This window comes from Juglans microcarpa x Juglans regia, chromosome 6S (assembly GCF_004785595.1).
Source record: "Juglans microcarpa x Juglans regia isolate MS1-56 chromosome 6S, Jm3101_v1.0, whole genome shotgun sequence".
Taxonomy (NCBI): domain Eukaryota; kingdom Viridiplantae; phylum Streptophyta; class Magnoliopsida; order Fagales; family Juglandaceae; genus Juglans; species Juglans microcarpa x Juglans regia.
The window spans coordinates 18,260,748-18,274,850 of record NC_054605.1 but is presented as its reverse complement, the minus strand read 5'-3'; the positions used below and the strand labels follow the sequence as shown (position 1 = coordinate 18,274,850).

At 37.8% G+C, this 14,103-nt stretch overlaps 1 protein-coding gene and 1 pseudogene across 1 annotated transcript; one reads left to right on the top strand and one right to left on the bottom strand.

Annotated features, from left to right (window-relative positions):
- Positions 1 to 496: 496 nt before the first annotated feature.
- On the bottom strand, positions 497 to 4,954 carry LOC121237556 (annotated as a pseudogene).
- Positions 4,955 to 7,223: 2,269 nt separating this feature from the next.
- LOC121237524 (UDP-N-acetylmuramoyl-L-alanyl-D-glutamate--2,6-diaminopimelate ligase MurE homolog, chloroplastic) lies at positions 7,224 to 12,188 on the top strand. Its single transcript, XM_041134289.1, has 6 exons — positions 7,224 to 9,137; positions 9,632 to 9,748; positions 9,937 to 10,112; positions 10,415 to 10,560; positions 10,996 to 11,188; positions 11,981 to 12,188. The coding sequence occupies exons 1-5, from the start codon at positions 7,274 to 7,276 to the stop codon at positions 11,012 to 11,014; spliced, it is 2,322 nt and encodes a 773-aa protein (XP_040990223.1). The 5' UTR covers positions 7,224 to 7,273; the 3' UTR covers positions 11,015 to 11,188; positions 11,981 to 12,188.
- Positions 12,189 to 14,103: the final 1,915 nt, after the last annotated feature.

The following is a 14,103-nucleotide window of genomic DNA, read 5'->3' as shown; positions in this document are numbered from 1 at the left end:
CATATTTTAAGTGGTTGATCCAAAACCATTCAAACTACGTCGTATTAATAACTAAATATGACTGAAGATGATAAAATATAGCATAAAGAAAAATATTTTTCTTTATTTTCATTAGTTTTCAAGGTAAAATCTTTTGACTTGTACGTCGAAATTATTTTTTTTCACATGGATGGCTTCAAAATTTGGTCTGTTTGGATATTGAGATGAAATGAGATGTTTTGTAAATAATAGTAAAATTATTAATTAAAATTAGATGAGATGAGATGAGATGTTGTATCCAAACGGGCTCGATGGCAAGAATTGGAATTTCAGTCCTGCAGTGTCCTTCATCATCAGCCAAATTTCTGAAATATACTCTCCTGCTTTTAGGCGGATTTGATTTCTGGTTTTCGTGGTAACGAATGTTTGGTGCAGCTGGAACTGCTTATATGTAAACTATGTATTGGTTTTTCATTGAATATAATACACAGCCGAAGGAAATGACAAAATAAAACACAGTTCTTGAGTTTCTTACTCCCAAAACTTCTTCTGGTGTCAAGATGATCACCTTCTCAATACAAAGCACAAAGTAAGCTGGAAAGCGGTGGCTTACAAAGTGTTTAAAATAACCAAGTGCTCGAATAATCTCAGATGCCATTGCTCTAAGCTTTTGCATCAGGATCTCAATGTCAACCAATAGAAAACTCTCATATGTGTATATATCTTAGTACATTCCCATTATTTCATTTGGAGGCCACCAAACTTCTGATTGACTCTTTAGTGGGCGCAATGAATTACTATCCTCACATACACAAAATTATCAAATTGATTCAGAAAAACTTTCTTTCATAACTACCCCCAAGTCATTGATATTGCCTCAGAAAGTCTATAATAATTTCATCACCTAGTATATTTAAAATCTCTTGCCATGAGATGACAGCTCTCAAGTTCTTGGCAACATTTTTTTTTTATATCGTTAAACTATAATTTTATTGACGAAAAAGATAGACATAGCCCGAGTACATGGGACAACCATAAATGGTCAAGACCTAGAACTCGATATACCACCACAGATTTTGTAACTCCTCATCGAGCTGTAAGCATTTGACATCGGATCATTCCCACTCAATTGTTGATGGAGGCTTTGATGTAATGTCTTGAACGACTGGATTTACTCCCCAAGCACTGTTGCAGATCTTTCGTGCCACATCATCAAGGAAGTTGTGCTCAAAATAGTACCTGGAATCTCACAATTTCAAAGTGGAGACAAAGGTAGACAAATGTGAGCATTTAAAATTGTACTGATGAAAAGAACAAGTAAAACTAAAATTAATTTTTGGAAGAGTGCACCATTACAGTTGATACCAACTCAAGAGCAAAAAGCTCCGGTTAGAAAGCGAGGACATATGCAAGCTAACAAAAATATATCTACAACATGAGACACTAATTGACCACTGCCATGGTTCATGGTATACATCTTTGCAAGGATGGAGAGCCGAAGGGTTAGCATATTTGCAGAAAGAGAAGCATAGGCAAAATATGAGGAGGTGATAAACCTAATATCCTCTTCATTACTCAAAAACATTTCACTCTATCTCGTTCTCACTCCTTAAAGCTTAATTTGTTTGGGTGCTTACTTGCAGGTTTTCACATCTTTTTTGGGTCTTCCACTTATCCTAGGTGAGCTTCAGCTAGAAAAATGTCACCCCCCACATTTATCAGTCTTGTGGCGAGGCGAAAACATATGAATGCCAAAAGAACAATCATTTCTTATAGATCCGGTTTTATAAGATGAGTTAAGCCCATGAATTTCTTCATGGAATTAGAGTTTGCCATAGGACGAATGAGGGCCCACACTACTTATCCCGTGACATGGACCGGGAAAAATACTGGCCTGCACGTGAGAGAAAGTGTTGAGGATTAATCCCGCATTGCCTGTGGACAAGGTTTTGGGCATGTTTATAAGAAAAGAACAATCATCTCTTTTAAAACCGATTTTATGAGATGAGTTAGGCCCAAGAATTTCTTCACGCTAGACCTCAGTTTAGTAAATGTGCAGATGAATTCATTTGACAAGCATATATGTCTAGGATATATGGTTGAAGTACACAACCATTACTTCAACCATATCTAACTTATCATAAACAGACAAGGCTGCTCGATCACAACCTGCCTATCTCAAACCCCAGCTCAATTTAATAATAATAAAAAAATCTGTAAGCATTTCCAGACTAGTGTGTAAAACAAGTATCCAGGCAAATAATGATCAAAAGCTCGAGTTCTGGACAGAAATGGGGACACTTTTGTGTGCTATAAGCTAATTCATAATTTAAACACCTCTAGCATACCTTCCACACACATGCACAAGTAACTGGTAGTAGGTTTGAGTCCTGAAGTATTCATCTCACAAATGATTGACATGACCATATGTTCCAGAACTTACATGCCCAAATTATAGAGAAAAGGCTGCTAAAAGGTTTTATAAAAGAGAAATACTTTAAAACTGCATAGCAGTACAAATATAAAAAAACAAATTTTAAGAGAAACTCACCAATTTGCCGTCATTCCATCTTGACTGGTAACAGCTCTCAGAGCAACGACATGAGAATGTGTTCTATGATCACCTTGAACTCCAACTGTTCTTACTGGTAAAAACACGGCAAGAGCTTGCCATATTGAATCATATAGCCCAGCATCCTTGATTGATTGAATGAATATCTCATCAACCTGAAAAAACATTCACAAGGGATTAACGTTAAAAGGTAACCAAGAAAGCCAATGAATCCAGGGAAAAATGAGACACACTTGGCGGAGGATGTCTAAGGCATTGCCTTCAGTTACATCACCTAACACTCGTACTGCAAGACCAGGCCCGGGGAATGGATGACGCTTTAAAAATGTCTTCGGAACATTCAAAATCCTTCCTAGTTGACGGACCTGTACACATCATCAAGTAGGAACCAAAATAACATCACTGCAAGATACTAATCATGCAGATAAGTAAATAGAAGCCACTAGGGAGGTTGAAATGGCACCTCATCCTTAAAGAGAAATTTAAGAGGTTCAATCAGCTTCAGTATCATGTCCTTAGGAAGCCCTCCAACATTATGGTGGGTCTTGATCGTAGGGGAGTGTGTTCTTCCAGTTCTAGGGGGTGGACAAGATTCAATCACATCTGGATATAGAGTCCCCTGGACCAAGTAAGCTGGTTTACTTCCCAGTTTGTCTTTCAACTCTTGGGCAAAGGCATCGAATATGGAAATGAATTCCTTCCCGATAATTTTCCTTTTCATTTCAGAATCTACCACAACTTTTAACTTGCTAAGAAATTGTTCTGTTGCATCAACACAAGTAACAGGTAAATGAAGATCCCTTTCGAGGGTTTCCATCACACGTTCTCTCTCCTTATACCTATAGGAAACAGAAACCATCGATAAAAATCCTCATGAGGAAGACACTAAGAGCAATATTAAGTCCATCACATAAACAAACGTTCTCCAAGCATTATTTTGCTCTTTGTTATTTAAAACATTCTGCAAAACAAGTATGGAACTGATAATTGTGTCCTCAGAAGAAGCTGTTCGCACTCTCACCTCAATAAGCCACTGTCAACAAAAATACAATGGAGCCTGTCTTCTATTGCCTTATGCACAAGAGTAGCAGCAACTGCAGAATCCACACCACCTGATAGAGCACAGATTACATGATCTTCATTCCTCACTGTACTTTGGATCACTTTGATTTCCTCATCCAATATGTTTTCCATATTCCATCCAGCAGTGACCCACAAACATTAAACAGAAAGTGCCGCAGTGTTTCCATTCCTTCAGGCAAATGTGTCACCTGCACAGAGAAATATTCCACCCAGTAATGCAGCTCATCAGTAACAACCCAGCAATGTGTCACCCACTCTGATACTCTCGTTCCTTTCTTTTTTCTGCATCAAGGTTTACTCGAATGATAACAAGGAAAAAAGAGGGAAAAAAAAAATTTCATCGCTCACATTCAAACAGCTCCCTTAAACCATTTGCAAACTGAAGAAACCTATGGGATCTTAAACAAAAACACCAAAAGCAATTTCCAAATAACACGTTTTTACGCCAAAGTACAAAAAGGACTCATGCCGAAGAAATCTACCGGTTTTTCAAGAAGCTGAACCTCTGACATCAATATTTAATTAAATAGATGAAGTACATGAACCATAGACTCCGATTTTGAAATCAGTAGATTTACTCTATTATTATAATCATAAATTTTGAGAAAAAATTTATATTAATAGAGATAGATATGTTTTATTATTTATATCGTGAAGTTCAATCAAAAGTAGAGCACAGTTACCTCCGGGTGATACTGGAGACCGTAAAACCTCTTTTCCCTGTTTTCGATGGCAGCCATTGCACCTTGCTGGCTACGTGCCACGACCTCGAAGCCACAGGGCAGCGCCACCACCTCATCGCCGTGGCTCATCCACACAACTTGCTTATCCCCTATCCGCTTCGACCCAAACAGCCCCTGGACCGGAGCCCGCTCGACGTGGATTTCCATCCTCCTGTACTCCTGCTTCTCGCCGACCACGACCTCCCCGCCAAGCCTCTGGACGATCAGATGGAGGCCGTAGCAGATACCCAAAACGACGACGCCGTTGGACTGCGCCCACTCTGGGAACCCGGGCGCGAAGGAAGGGGAATTAGGGGTGTGGACGAAGTCAGGTCCACCGGAGAATTTAACGACCCGTGGGTTGAGTTCTGTGATGGAAGAAAGCGGGGAGGTCCCGGAGATGCAGAGGGAGAAGATGGCGAGGGAGCAGATTCTGCGAGCTATGAGGTGGGTGTACTGTGACCCGAAGTCCAGGATCAGGACCAGGTCCGGTTTCACAACCTTGGAGTCCATAGCCATGTATGCTCTCTTGGGTGGCGGTGGTGGTGGCTATGACAAGCAAAGGTGGAGTTTTTAAGGCTTGAAGTGGTCGTGTTTTTGGCGGGAAGTAGTAATTACATTAACTACTTTTATAGCATTTGAACAGACAGTAGTTCAGCTGCAGAAGAAGTTCCAACTTTGTAATCTCAGATTCAGAATTAAGACCACAGGGGGAGGACTCAACGTATATAATTCAAGCAATAATTCCTACATAGGAAAGCTCACCATGTTGGTATAGGTTGCCTCCAGTGCTATTGACATATTCTGCAAATACCTTCTCAAGCACAGCTACTTCACCTGGCTGCACTGCTTTTTGTCTATTAGCCTATATTTGCATGTAAAATGTAAAATTTAAATCATTTAGGTAGTCATTTTTTTTAATCAACAGTAAATCTTCAAACTTCATATTTTCATATTTTTCATCTATTTATTATAATATATAATGACGTTATTATTTTAATATAAATATTATAGAGTTCATTTCATATTTCTATCTCCATTCTACTTTAAATCTTAAAATTTCGTTTTATTATGTTAATCCCGACGGTGGATTTAAAGTATTGGAGTTATGCTTAAGGGCAATACTTACAATATGATTATGCTAAAAAGAATGTGAACATTGCATCAATTAAACAGCATCAACATTTATTTTCCTACTATTATATGAACATTGCACCTTAAGCTATCACTTCATACCTAAATTGGTGGCTCACAAAAGAAAAGACCATGCATGCAAGAGAGTCGGACAAGAAAATTAACTCCACAATTAATTTGAGAACGGTGGATCAATATTTTATGAAATTTTTATTTGAAGATGAAGATATATTTTTCGATGAGAATAATCACTTTAACATATGGAGTTATTTATATGCAAGAATTAATTGATTTATATCTTTATCGCATTTTTTTTTTTTTTTTTTTTGTCAAGCTGATATGATTTGTTCTTTCTTTCTTTGCAAGGATATGCTTGTTCATCAACGTCGGCCTTGCTTTCTCTGGTCGAGCTAACATACATGTGTATTACGGTTTAATTCTGAGTAATGTTAGATATAATTATAAAGCATGCAAGTCCTTCTAGTCCTTTAAAGAAATTTACCATGAAAAAATAGATTTTTCATATGAATCAAATATGCTTTACTTTTTTTCAAAGTGATTGCACCGAACTCATATATTTGAAGACGGTACAAATCATTTTTATTTAGTGTTAAAGTTCGAGAAATACTTTAATCATAAAAGAATTATATAAAAGTAAATTCACAAACTGATATAATTTGATATGGTATATCAGATTATAAAGTTATTTTTACGATAAATTAGATATAAATAAATCTTATAAAACTATATCAGATTATATCTCTAGCTCTTAAAATCTATGCCAGTTAATTCACATGGACCGTCCATCCGTCGTTTGGGCTAGGTTTGTTCAATTCGTACGACATATAGTTTTAGCTTTTAAGCCAGGCCCGCAATGAGAAAAGCACGTCCAAGACGGGCGCTAGCTTAATATATCAGTTATCCCACAACAAATTCAAATATAAGCGTCACTACCTTCTGCACTTAATTTTATTATCTTTGTTTATATTAATTAATTTTACATAAATAAAAGCTAATAATTTATGCATTCTTGTGTTTATTATATCAAAAACACATATTCCATTGAACCTTGAAAGTATTTATGAGTGGTTGACAGCTAAAAATTAGACAGTAGGCTTAAATGCTTTAATCATTTCCAAAATTTGAGATATTTTTTAAGTGAAATGATTTTGTATGGTCTCAGTATTATGTAATTTTCGCACTTTTTTTTTTGAAAAATATAAATAAATATAAAAATTACATAAAAAGTTAATTTTTAAATAATGAAATAATTCTTTTTGTATGAGACTTATATACTTAAAATTATATCTAAAATTACTTATTTTTTAATTATGCACTCAAAATTTGGGAGAGTATAAATTTCGAATAAAAGTTTAATACTATATCTATATATGACTCTCATATTTATTTATGTAATTAAAAGAGATCTAATTTTTTGAAATGTTTTAGTCACAGAATTTGTTTTATAAAATTAAATTTATAAATTAATATGATTTAATGTAATAATTAGATTATAAAAATATTTTTATTATAAAATAAATAATATCATACATTATTAGATAAAATATGACATATTTATTCCTATTAAATAATTTTTTATTAGATGATTCAGCCACATTTTTATTTTTACGAGATGAAAATGGTATGGGTCCTATAGAATTTTGCTTTTCCTAAAACTCGGGTGTAATATACTAATAGATCTAGCCGCCGCCATTAATCCATCTCTCCAAAAGCATAAAACCCTATCCCCCCGTCTTCCCTCTAAAAACTCTCTCTCTCTCTCATGGCCTTCACTTTCATCTCGATCCCACGCTCGCTGTCGGCACCACCACTCCCCTTTTTCTCTCTAAAACCCCAATTATTTCCCCCCAAACCCAACTGTCTTTCTTTCACTTCTTCTCCAATTCTCACTCTCCGACCCCCCACTGCTATCGGACCCGACGGCATCTTCTACCCGGAACCGTCAGACGACGACCCACCCGAGGCTGCGGAAGATTCCGGCCATGGAGTATCCAAGTTCCAGCAAATTTACCGCCAGGCCAACCGTGCCCGGAAGCTCGCAGAGGATGACTTTCAGAAGCACCAGTCCACATACCTCTCCGCCATTGCTGACGTGGAAGACCCTTCCGAAAATCCCAACGCAGACGACGACACGGGGGATGATTTATTCGGCGACATTGATAAAGCCATTGCCCTGCAGCGCAAGGAGTTCGTGAAGAAAGGGCTTCTGAAACCGAACCCGAAGAAGAAAGAGAACGCGGAAGTTGAGAAGATCGAAGAGTTGGAACCCGAAGAAGTCGTGGATTTGGAGGAAATCGACGAGCTTCAGGGACTCAGAGTGGTCTCGGAGGGCTCGGACGAAGACGGCTCGGAGAAATTCGACGAAGAGGTTAATAAATTCGGTGATAACAAACGCGGGCCTTCTTTAGATTCATCGTTTGATTTGGATTTTGATGGTTATGGTAAATCTAAGACTAGGATTGTCGAACCCAAGTTCAAGATGAGTTTGGCTGAGCTTTTGGATGAGAGTAAGGTTGTACCCGTGTCGGTTTATGGTGATTTAGAGGTCGAGATTACCGGGATTCAACATGATTCCAGGGTGGTTTGCCCCGGAGACTTGTTTGTGTGTTGTGTCGGGAGGAAAACTGACGGGCATTTGTATCTAACCGAGGCTGATAAGAGGGGGGCAGTGGCGGTGGTGGCGAGTAAGGAGATAGATATAGAGGAGACATTGGGTTGTAAGGCATTGGTGATCGTGGAAGACACCAATGCGGTTCTTGCGGCATTGGCCGCATCTTTTTATAGGCATCCGTCAAAGAATATGGCTGTGATTGGGATAACGGGGACAAATGGAAAGACGACCACGGCATATTTAATAAAGGGCATGTACGAAGCGATGGGATTGAGAACTGGGATGTTGAGCACGGTTGCTTATTATGTCCATGGGGATAACAAATTGGAGTCCTCTAACACGACCCCGGATGCTGTTTTGATACAGAATTTGATGGCGAAGATGCTCCATAATGGGACTGAAGCGGTTGTCATGGAGGCTTCTTCTCATGGACTAGCACTAGGTAGGTGTGATGAAGTTGATTTTGATATTGCTGTTTTCACAAATTTGACGAGAGACCATTTGGATTTTCATGGAACTGAGGAGGAGTACAGGGATTCAAAGGCTAAACTATTTTCAAGGATGGTGGACCCGGAGCGAAACAGGAAAGTTGTCAACATTGACGACCCAAATGCACCTTTCTTTGTAGCACAAGGGAACCCAGATGTGCCAGTTATTACCTTTGCTATGGAGAATAAGAATGCGGATGTCCATCCGCTCAAGTTTGAGCTCTCTTTGTTTGAGACACAGGTTTTGGTTAATACGCCTCACGGCATACTGGAGATTTCATCGGGGTTGCTTGGGAGGCATAATATTTATAATATTCTTGCAGCCGTGGCGGTTGGAATTTCTGTTGGGGCACCGTTAGAAGACATTGTCAGAGGAATTGAAGAGGTTGATGCAGTTCCTGGACGGTGTGAGTTGATTGATGAGGAGCAGGCTTTTGGTGTGATCGTGGACTATGCTCATACTCCCGATGCCCTGTCTAGACTACTTGATTCAGTAAGAGAGCTTGGACCTAGGAGGATTATCACTGGTATGCTCGTGTTTCCTTTTAATTCTTAATTCTAATTTCTATGGACTCGTAGAAAGACAGATGCTCGAACACAGATATAGACATAGAGACTATGCTCATACTTAGAAAGTCTCCCTCCAGAACTGATTCATATATTAACGGTATCGTGGCAAAAGGTATCCGTTTTTCAGTCTTTGACTGTTGCTGAAGGAAAGTGGTGATGTCTAGGTTCACTGTTGTTTTAGCACCAAAATTCACAGGATATGAAGGTTCTTACGCTTGTTCAATTAATTATACCAACTGCCTCGAGTTATTAAAAAATTATATAAACTGCCTTGCAAGATTCTTGGTACTTAAATGGCTCGATGAATCTTAAGTTTCTAGTTGAGCATTACCGATCAAAGAAAAGTTTCTAGTTGAGCATCCATGGTTCCCGATTCTTTAAAATTTTTGCCGCAAGTAACAGTTAATAAATTGGATACCTTTCCTGATTAAAATGCATGCTTTTTGTGAAGTTTTTGGTTGTGTTGGTGAGGGGGACAGGGGGAAGAGACCTATGATGACAAAGATTGCCACAGATAAAAGTGATGTGACGATTCTGACATCTGACAATTCAAAGAATGAAGATCCATGTATGTATACTTGACCATTCTCTCTAAGGAACGAATTCCTATACTACCATTGAAAATTGTTACATATAAGAGAGTAAGGATTGTCCTGTAGCACTGAGTAAGTGCGTGGTCATCCTTCCTTGTGATTGTTCTCTCTATCAAATTCCTGGAAGCATAATGCTAATCCCTGGATGTTTCATCCTTTTCAGTGGACATTTTGGATGATATGTTGGCTGGCGTAGGATGGACAATGCATGATTACCTAAAATATGGTGAGAATGATTACTACCCACCTCTTCCAAATGGTCATAGGATTTTCCTGCATGATATCAGACGGGTGGCTGTACGTTGTGCTGTCGCCATGGGGGAGGAGGGTGATATGGTTGTAAGTTCTTGAACCTCACAAAAAATATATATTTTTTATAATATACGCACGAACATCACAAAATGGGAAGGAAAAAAGTCACTCCAATCTAAAGGCACGTTTTTGGATATCATAAAAATTTTAGTTGGCTTGTTTCTATATTAACGCTAATTCTGCAAACAAGTCGGCATGTAATAAAACAAAATAAGAAATAACCCCAAAAAATTATAATTAAATGCAATGGAAACTGATTTATATGTGCAGTTGCTGATTAGCTCTTTTTTAACAAAGAAAAAAGTTGACAAGAAGGATTTTTGCTGCAGGTGGTTGCCGGCAAAGGCCATGAAACATATCAGATAGAAGGTGACAAGGAGGAATTTTTTGATGATCGGGAAGAGTGCCGTGAGGCATTACAATATGTCGATGAGCTCCACCAAGCTGGAATAGACACTAGTGAATTCCCATGGCGGTAATTTAGTTAGCTATCATTTATAATAACTTATAGAATAGACTCTGAACTTACTGCATCAATATCTTGGCAAGAATCACTTTGGTAATTTAAGGGTTAAATTTGATTAACTAAAATTGGTGCAACTGACAAACCGCCTCACAGGTACCAGTTCATTTAAATTTCTCATGCAGTGGGTTAGGCAACAAAAAAAAAAAAAAAAGTAGCTATAAAAATAATAATAGCCTTAAATAAAATAATAGAGTACATGTACTTATAAAAAATAAAAAATCTGTCCTTGCCAAAAGAAATAATAAGTAATAGAGTATATTCGTCTCCCTTTACCATTAGATGCTGCAGGTGACTGGGAGTGATTGAAGTAGTATTGAAGAAGTAGAGACAGATTTTTTGTTCATGATTCATAATTGTGTTTTACTCTTGCCTATGCGGCTGCAGGTTACCAGAGAGTCATTGATGTAGTTAAACGGAGTACAGAGAGCGTTCAGAATAGTCTAAGAAAGCACTTGAAGGGTGATTTGGCTGATTGCACTTGGATCCCCCTTCAATTCCTTCAAAGTATTCATGACATCGGGGGCCATGTGGGTATTGGTTTTGGTCAAGTTATGTACCCTTGATTGAAAAGAGAATGGTAAGATTACAGCATGATACATCAATCTTGGTTTACTTTGTGAATTGATGTTGAATATTTAGAAAAATAATTACTTCTTTGGTATGTGAAGTTCTTGAGTTTTATTCAATGAATCTTCAGAATATGACTTTAACCTGATGATTTGATTGTTTAGGTATCTGGGGTATGTAAGCTAGACAAGTTTGGATAGTTGAATATAGAGTAGTACAGGGTTGCAACGGAAATTTATAAAAAATAAATTGAGAACTAGGAAAAACAGAGTGAAAGTGCTCCTCTGTACAAGAGCCAAATATGATCATCCAAATTATTTGGTGTTGGATGGATTTTTGATAAACTTGTGTAGCTTATTGAGGATTTATTTAGTTAAGGTAGCACCATTTAGTTAAATTAATGTTGCCCTTTTGACATCTGTAACACCAGATAATGAAAGCTCCAGTGGACATGACAAGAAGAAATTTAATAAAAGTGACAAAATCAGCTGGAGGAGTTGGCACGTTTACGTTTGGGTCTCTTAGGCTAGGGGACTGAAACCCATAACCTTTTCTTATTTGACCTCTTTTCTTTGCACTCGAGGTTGATCGATGGAAGTGGTGTGATAAAGCATTTTTTTAACTGATTTCTGTAACTTTCCCAATATAATGTTGATTACTTAGTTCAGATATATGTGACTATCGACTGTTTAATAGCGGGGGTGGTTCATGCCTGATTGGCTATACTGATTATTTACATACTTTTTCAAAAATAAAAATCATTCTTGGATGAAAATCTTGTTAAACTTCTATTTCTCTGCAGGCTGCTGGATTGTGATTCTTAAACTCACGTAAACTCGAAAAAGTCGGCCCTTTGAAGGAATTGAAGGTAAATTCTTGTGAGTTGGGTGTATGCTTATTGCCATGTAGAATGATTATTCTGATCACAAACTTTTGGGATTTCAAATTAACCTGTTTCTTGCTCCTAGAAGTTCAGCCCGAAGATCAAAATAATATACATAAACGTGTCTCACCTTCCTTCTTTTCTTGGTACTGACCACATGACGAGCAGCCCCCTACAGTACCTGAGTTTTTTTTAGTAATTTAATTTGGTCTCTTTTATGGCTCCCTCTAGCCACATTTGATTCCGCAGCCGAGGCTCAGAAAAAGAAAGATGCCCATTTCATTTGATGATACACTAATTAAGATGGTTGATCAAGTACAGTGTTCATGCTAGCAAGAAAGAACTGGATGAGAACAAGAACTTCTTCTTCTTCTTCTCTCTCTCTCTCCTTTAATAATAAGAGGACGGTATCTTAATTTTATTGATAGCTCTCATTGATGGCAGAAGAAATCCGTGGTTATATCTTGACACTTGGGGGTTACACATTCAAAACTAACTAGAAGACCAAACCCAGGCATCCAAACTAACTAAACACTATATGTACATCAGAACAAAAGCAGCAAACTAACAAAAGCATCCAAACTAACAAAATAACTGAAGCAACAAATGATAAAGATAAACCAAAATAACATAAAAGGCCAGTAAAAGAAACAAACTTGTAATCAAACCTGTTATTTCTGATGGAGAACGTGTAAACTAGCTTTATACATACGAACAACTCTCAGAATGTATTACGGTAGGTTGTGAGTGGACTCAAAAAAAGCCTCATTTCTACTAAAATCCAATTTGGCAAGTTTGTTGGCTACGTGATTTGTTTCTCGATAAGAGTGGGAGATCTGTATAACCATCGAGCTAGCTATCGTTTTAGCTTGTTTCCAATAAGCCGGACTTCTCCCTGGGACAGGCCCACCTTTATCCCACAATTGAACCACAAGTTTAGAATCAATTTTCACTTCAACATGAGTTATATTCATCCGTGCACATCTGTGCACACATGATCAGCCTATTCGAAAACGCTCGAATCTCAACAATATTATTTGAGCTAATGTTGCAATGTTTGGTAAAAGCACAAATCATATGACCCTTTGTATCTCTAAGAATTCCTCTACCTCCGCTTCTTCCTGGGTTCCTGATGTTACTACCATCCATATTCAGTTTCATAAAATTCTGTGTAGGTCGCATCTGTTGTAGAAATTGAATTTCATTTTTCCTGACAGACATAGACCGTAAGCTTAGTTGTTGTAAGATAGCACTACCTGAAGCCTTGATGAACTTTTTATTCGATTTAGTATATAAGACTTGAGCTAGGAAGTGTTTGATTTTATTGTATACTTGCTCCCCTGAGGTCACGTTTCCTTCCATGCTAGCTTTGCATCTGAAAATCCAGAGAAACCAATTGATAATAGATGGTAGAATACTGATCACCACATTGATCTAAGAGATTGCCTAAGCCTTAGATAACCACTGGTGTATTTTTTCCCCCATGTACGAGCAGACCCAATATTCAACCCCTAAGTAGATTCAAATACCGTCTAGACATGCGTGAGAATCTCACCCATCAGAAGAGCATGATCTAAGGACTAACAAGAAGTCACTTTACAACATTCACATTTCAATGCCATAGAGATATTTAATTTCATAAGATTCTTGTCGAAAGGCAGTCCGTTGTTCATACCTCTCCACATAAAAGTAGAGAATGCCATGTCCATTTAGTCCACTCAAAAATCTCACCGTGGTCGCAAATGTAATTCCAAACTAAAGAAGTAGAGAAATTACGCTCTCCATATCAGAATGTCGGGACCAGTATCAATCTTGATATTTTGTAATTTCAGATTTTCAGTAAGGGTATTTCTCACTAACTCTTGTATTTTATCCCAATCCCCCCCCCCCCTCCCAAGAATAAATCTTGCTTACTTTCAAAGAGGGATTAGTGATCTCTGATATTTCACCCGAGACGCTTAGAAACGACCAGTTTTCAAACCAGAATGAGATGTTACCTTCATTAATAATCCATCCAGAATCCCTAATAACCATTTTTAACA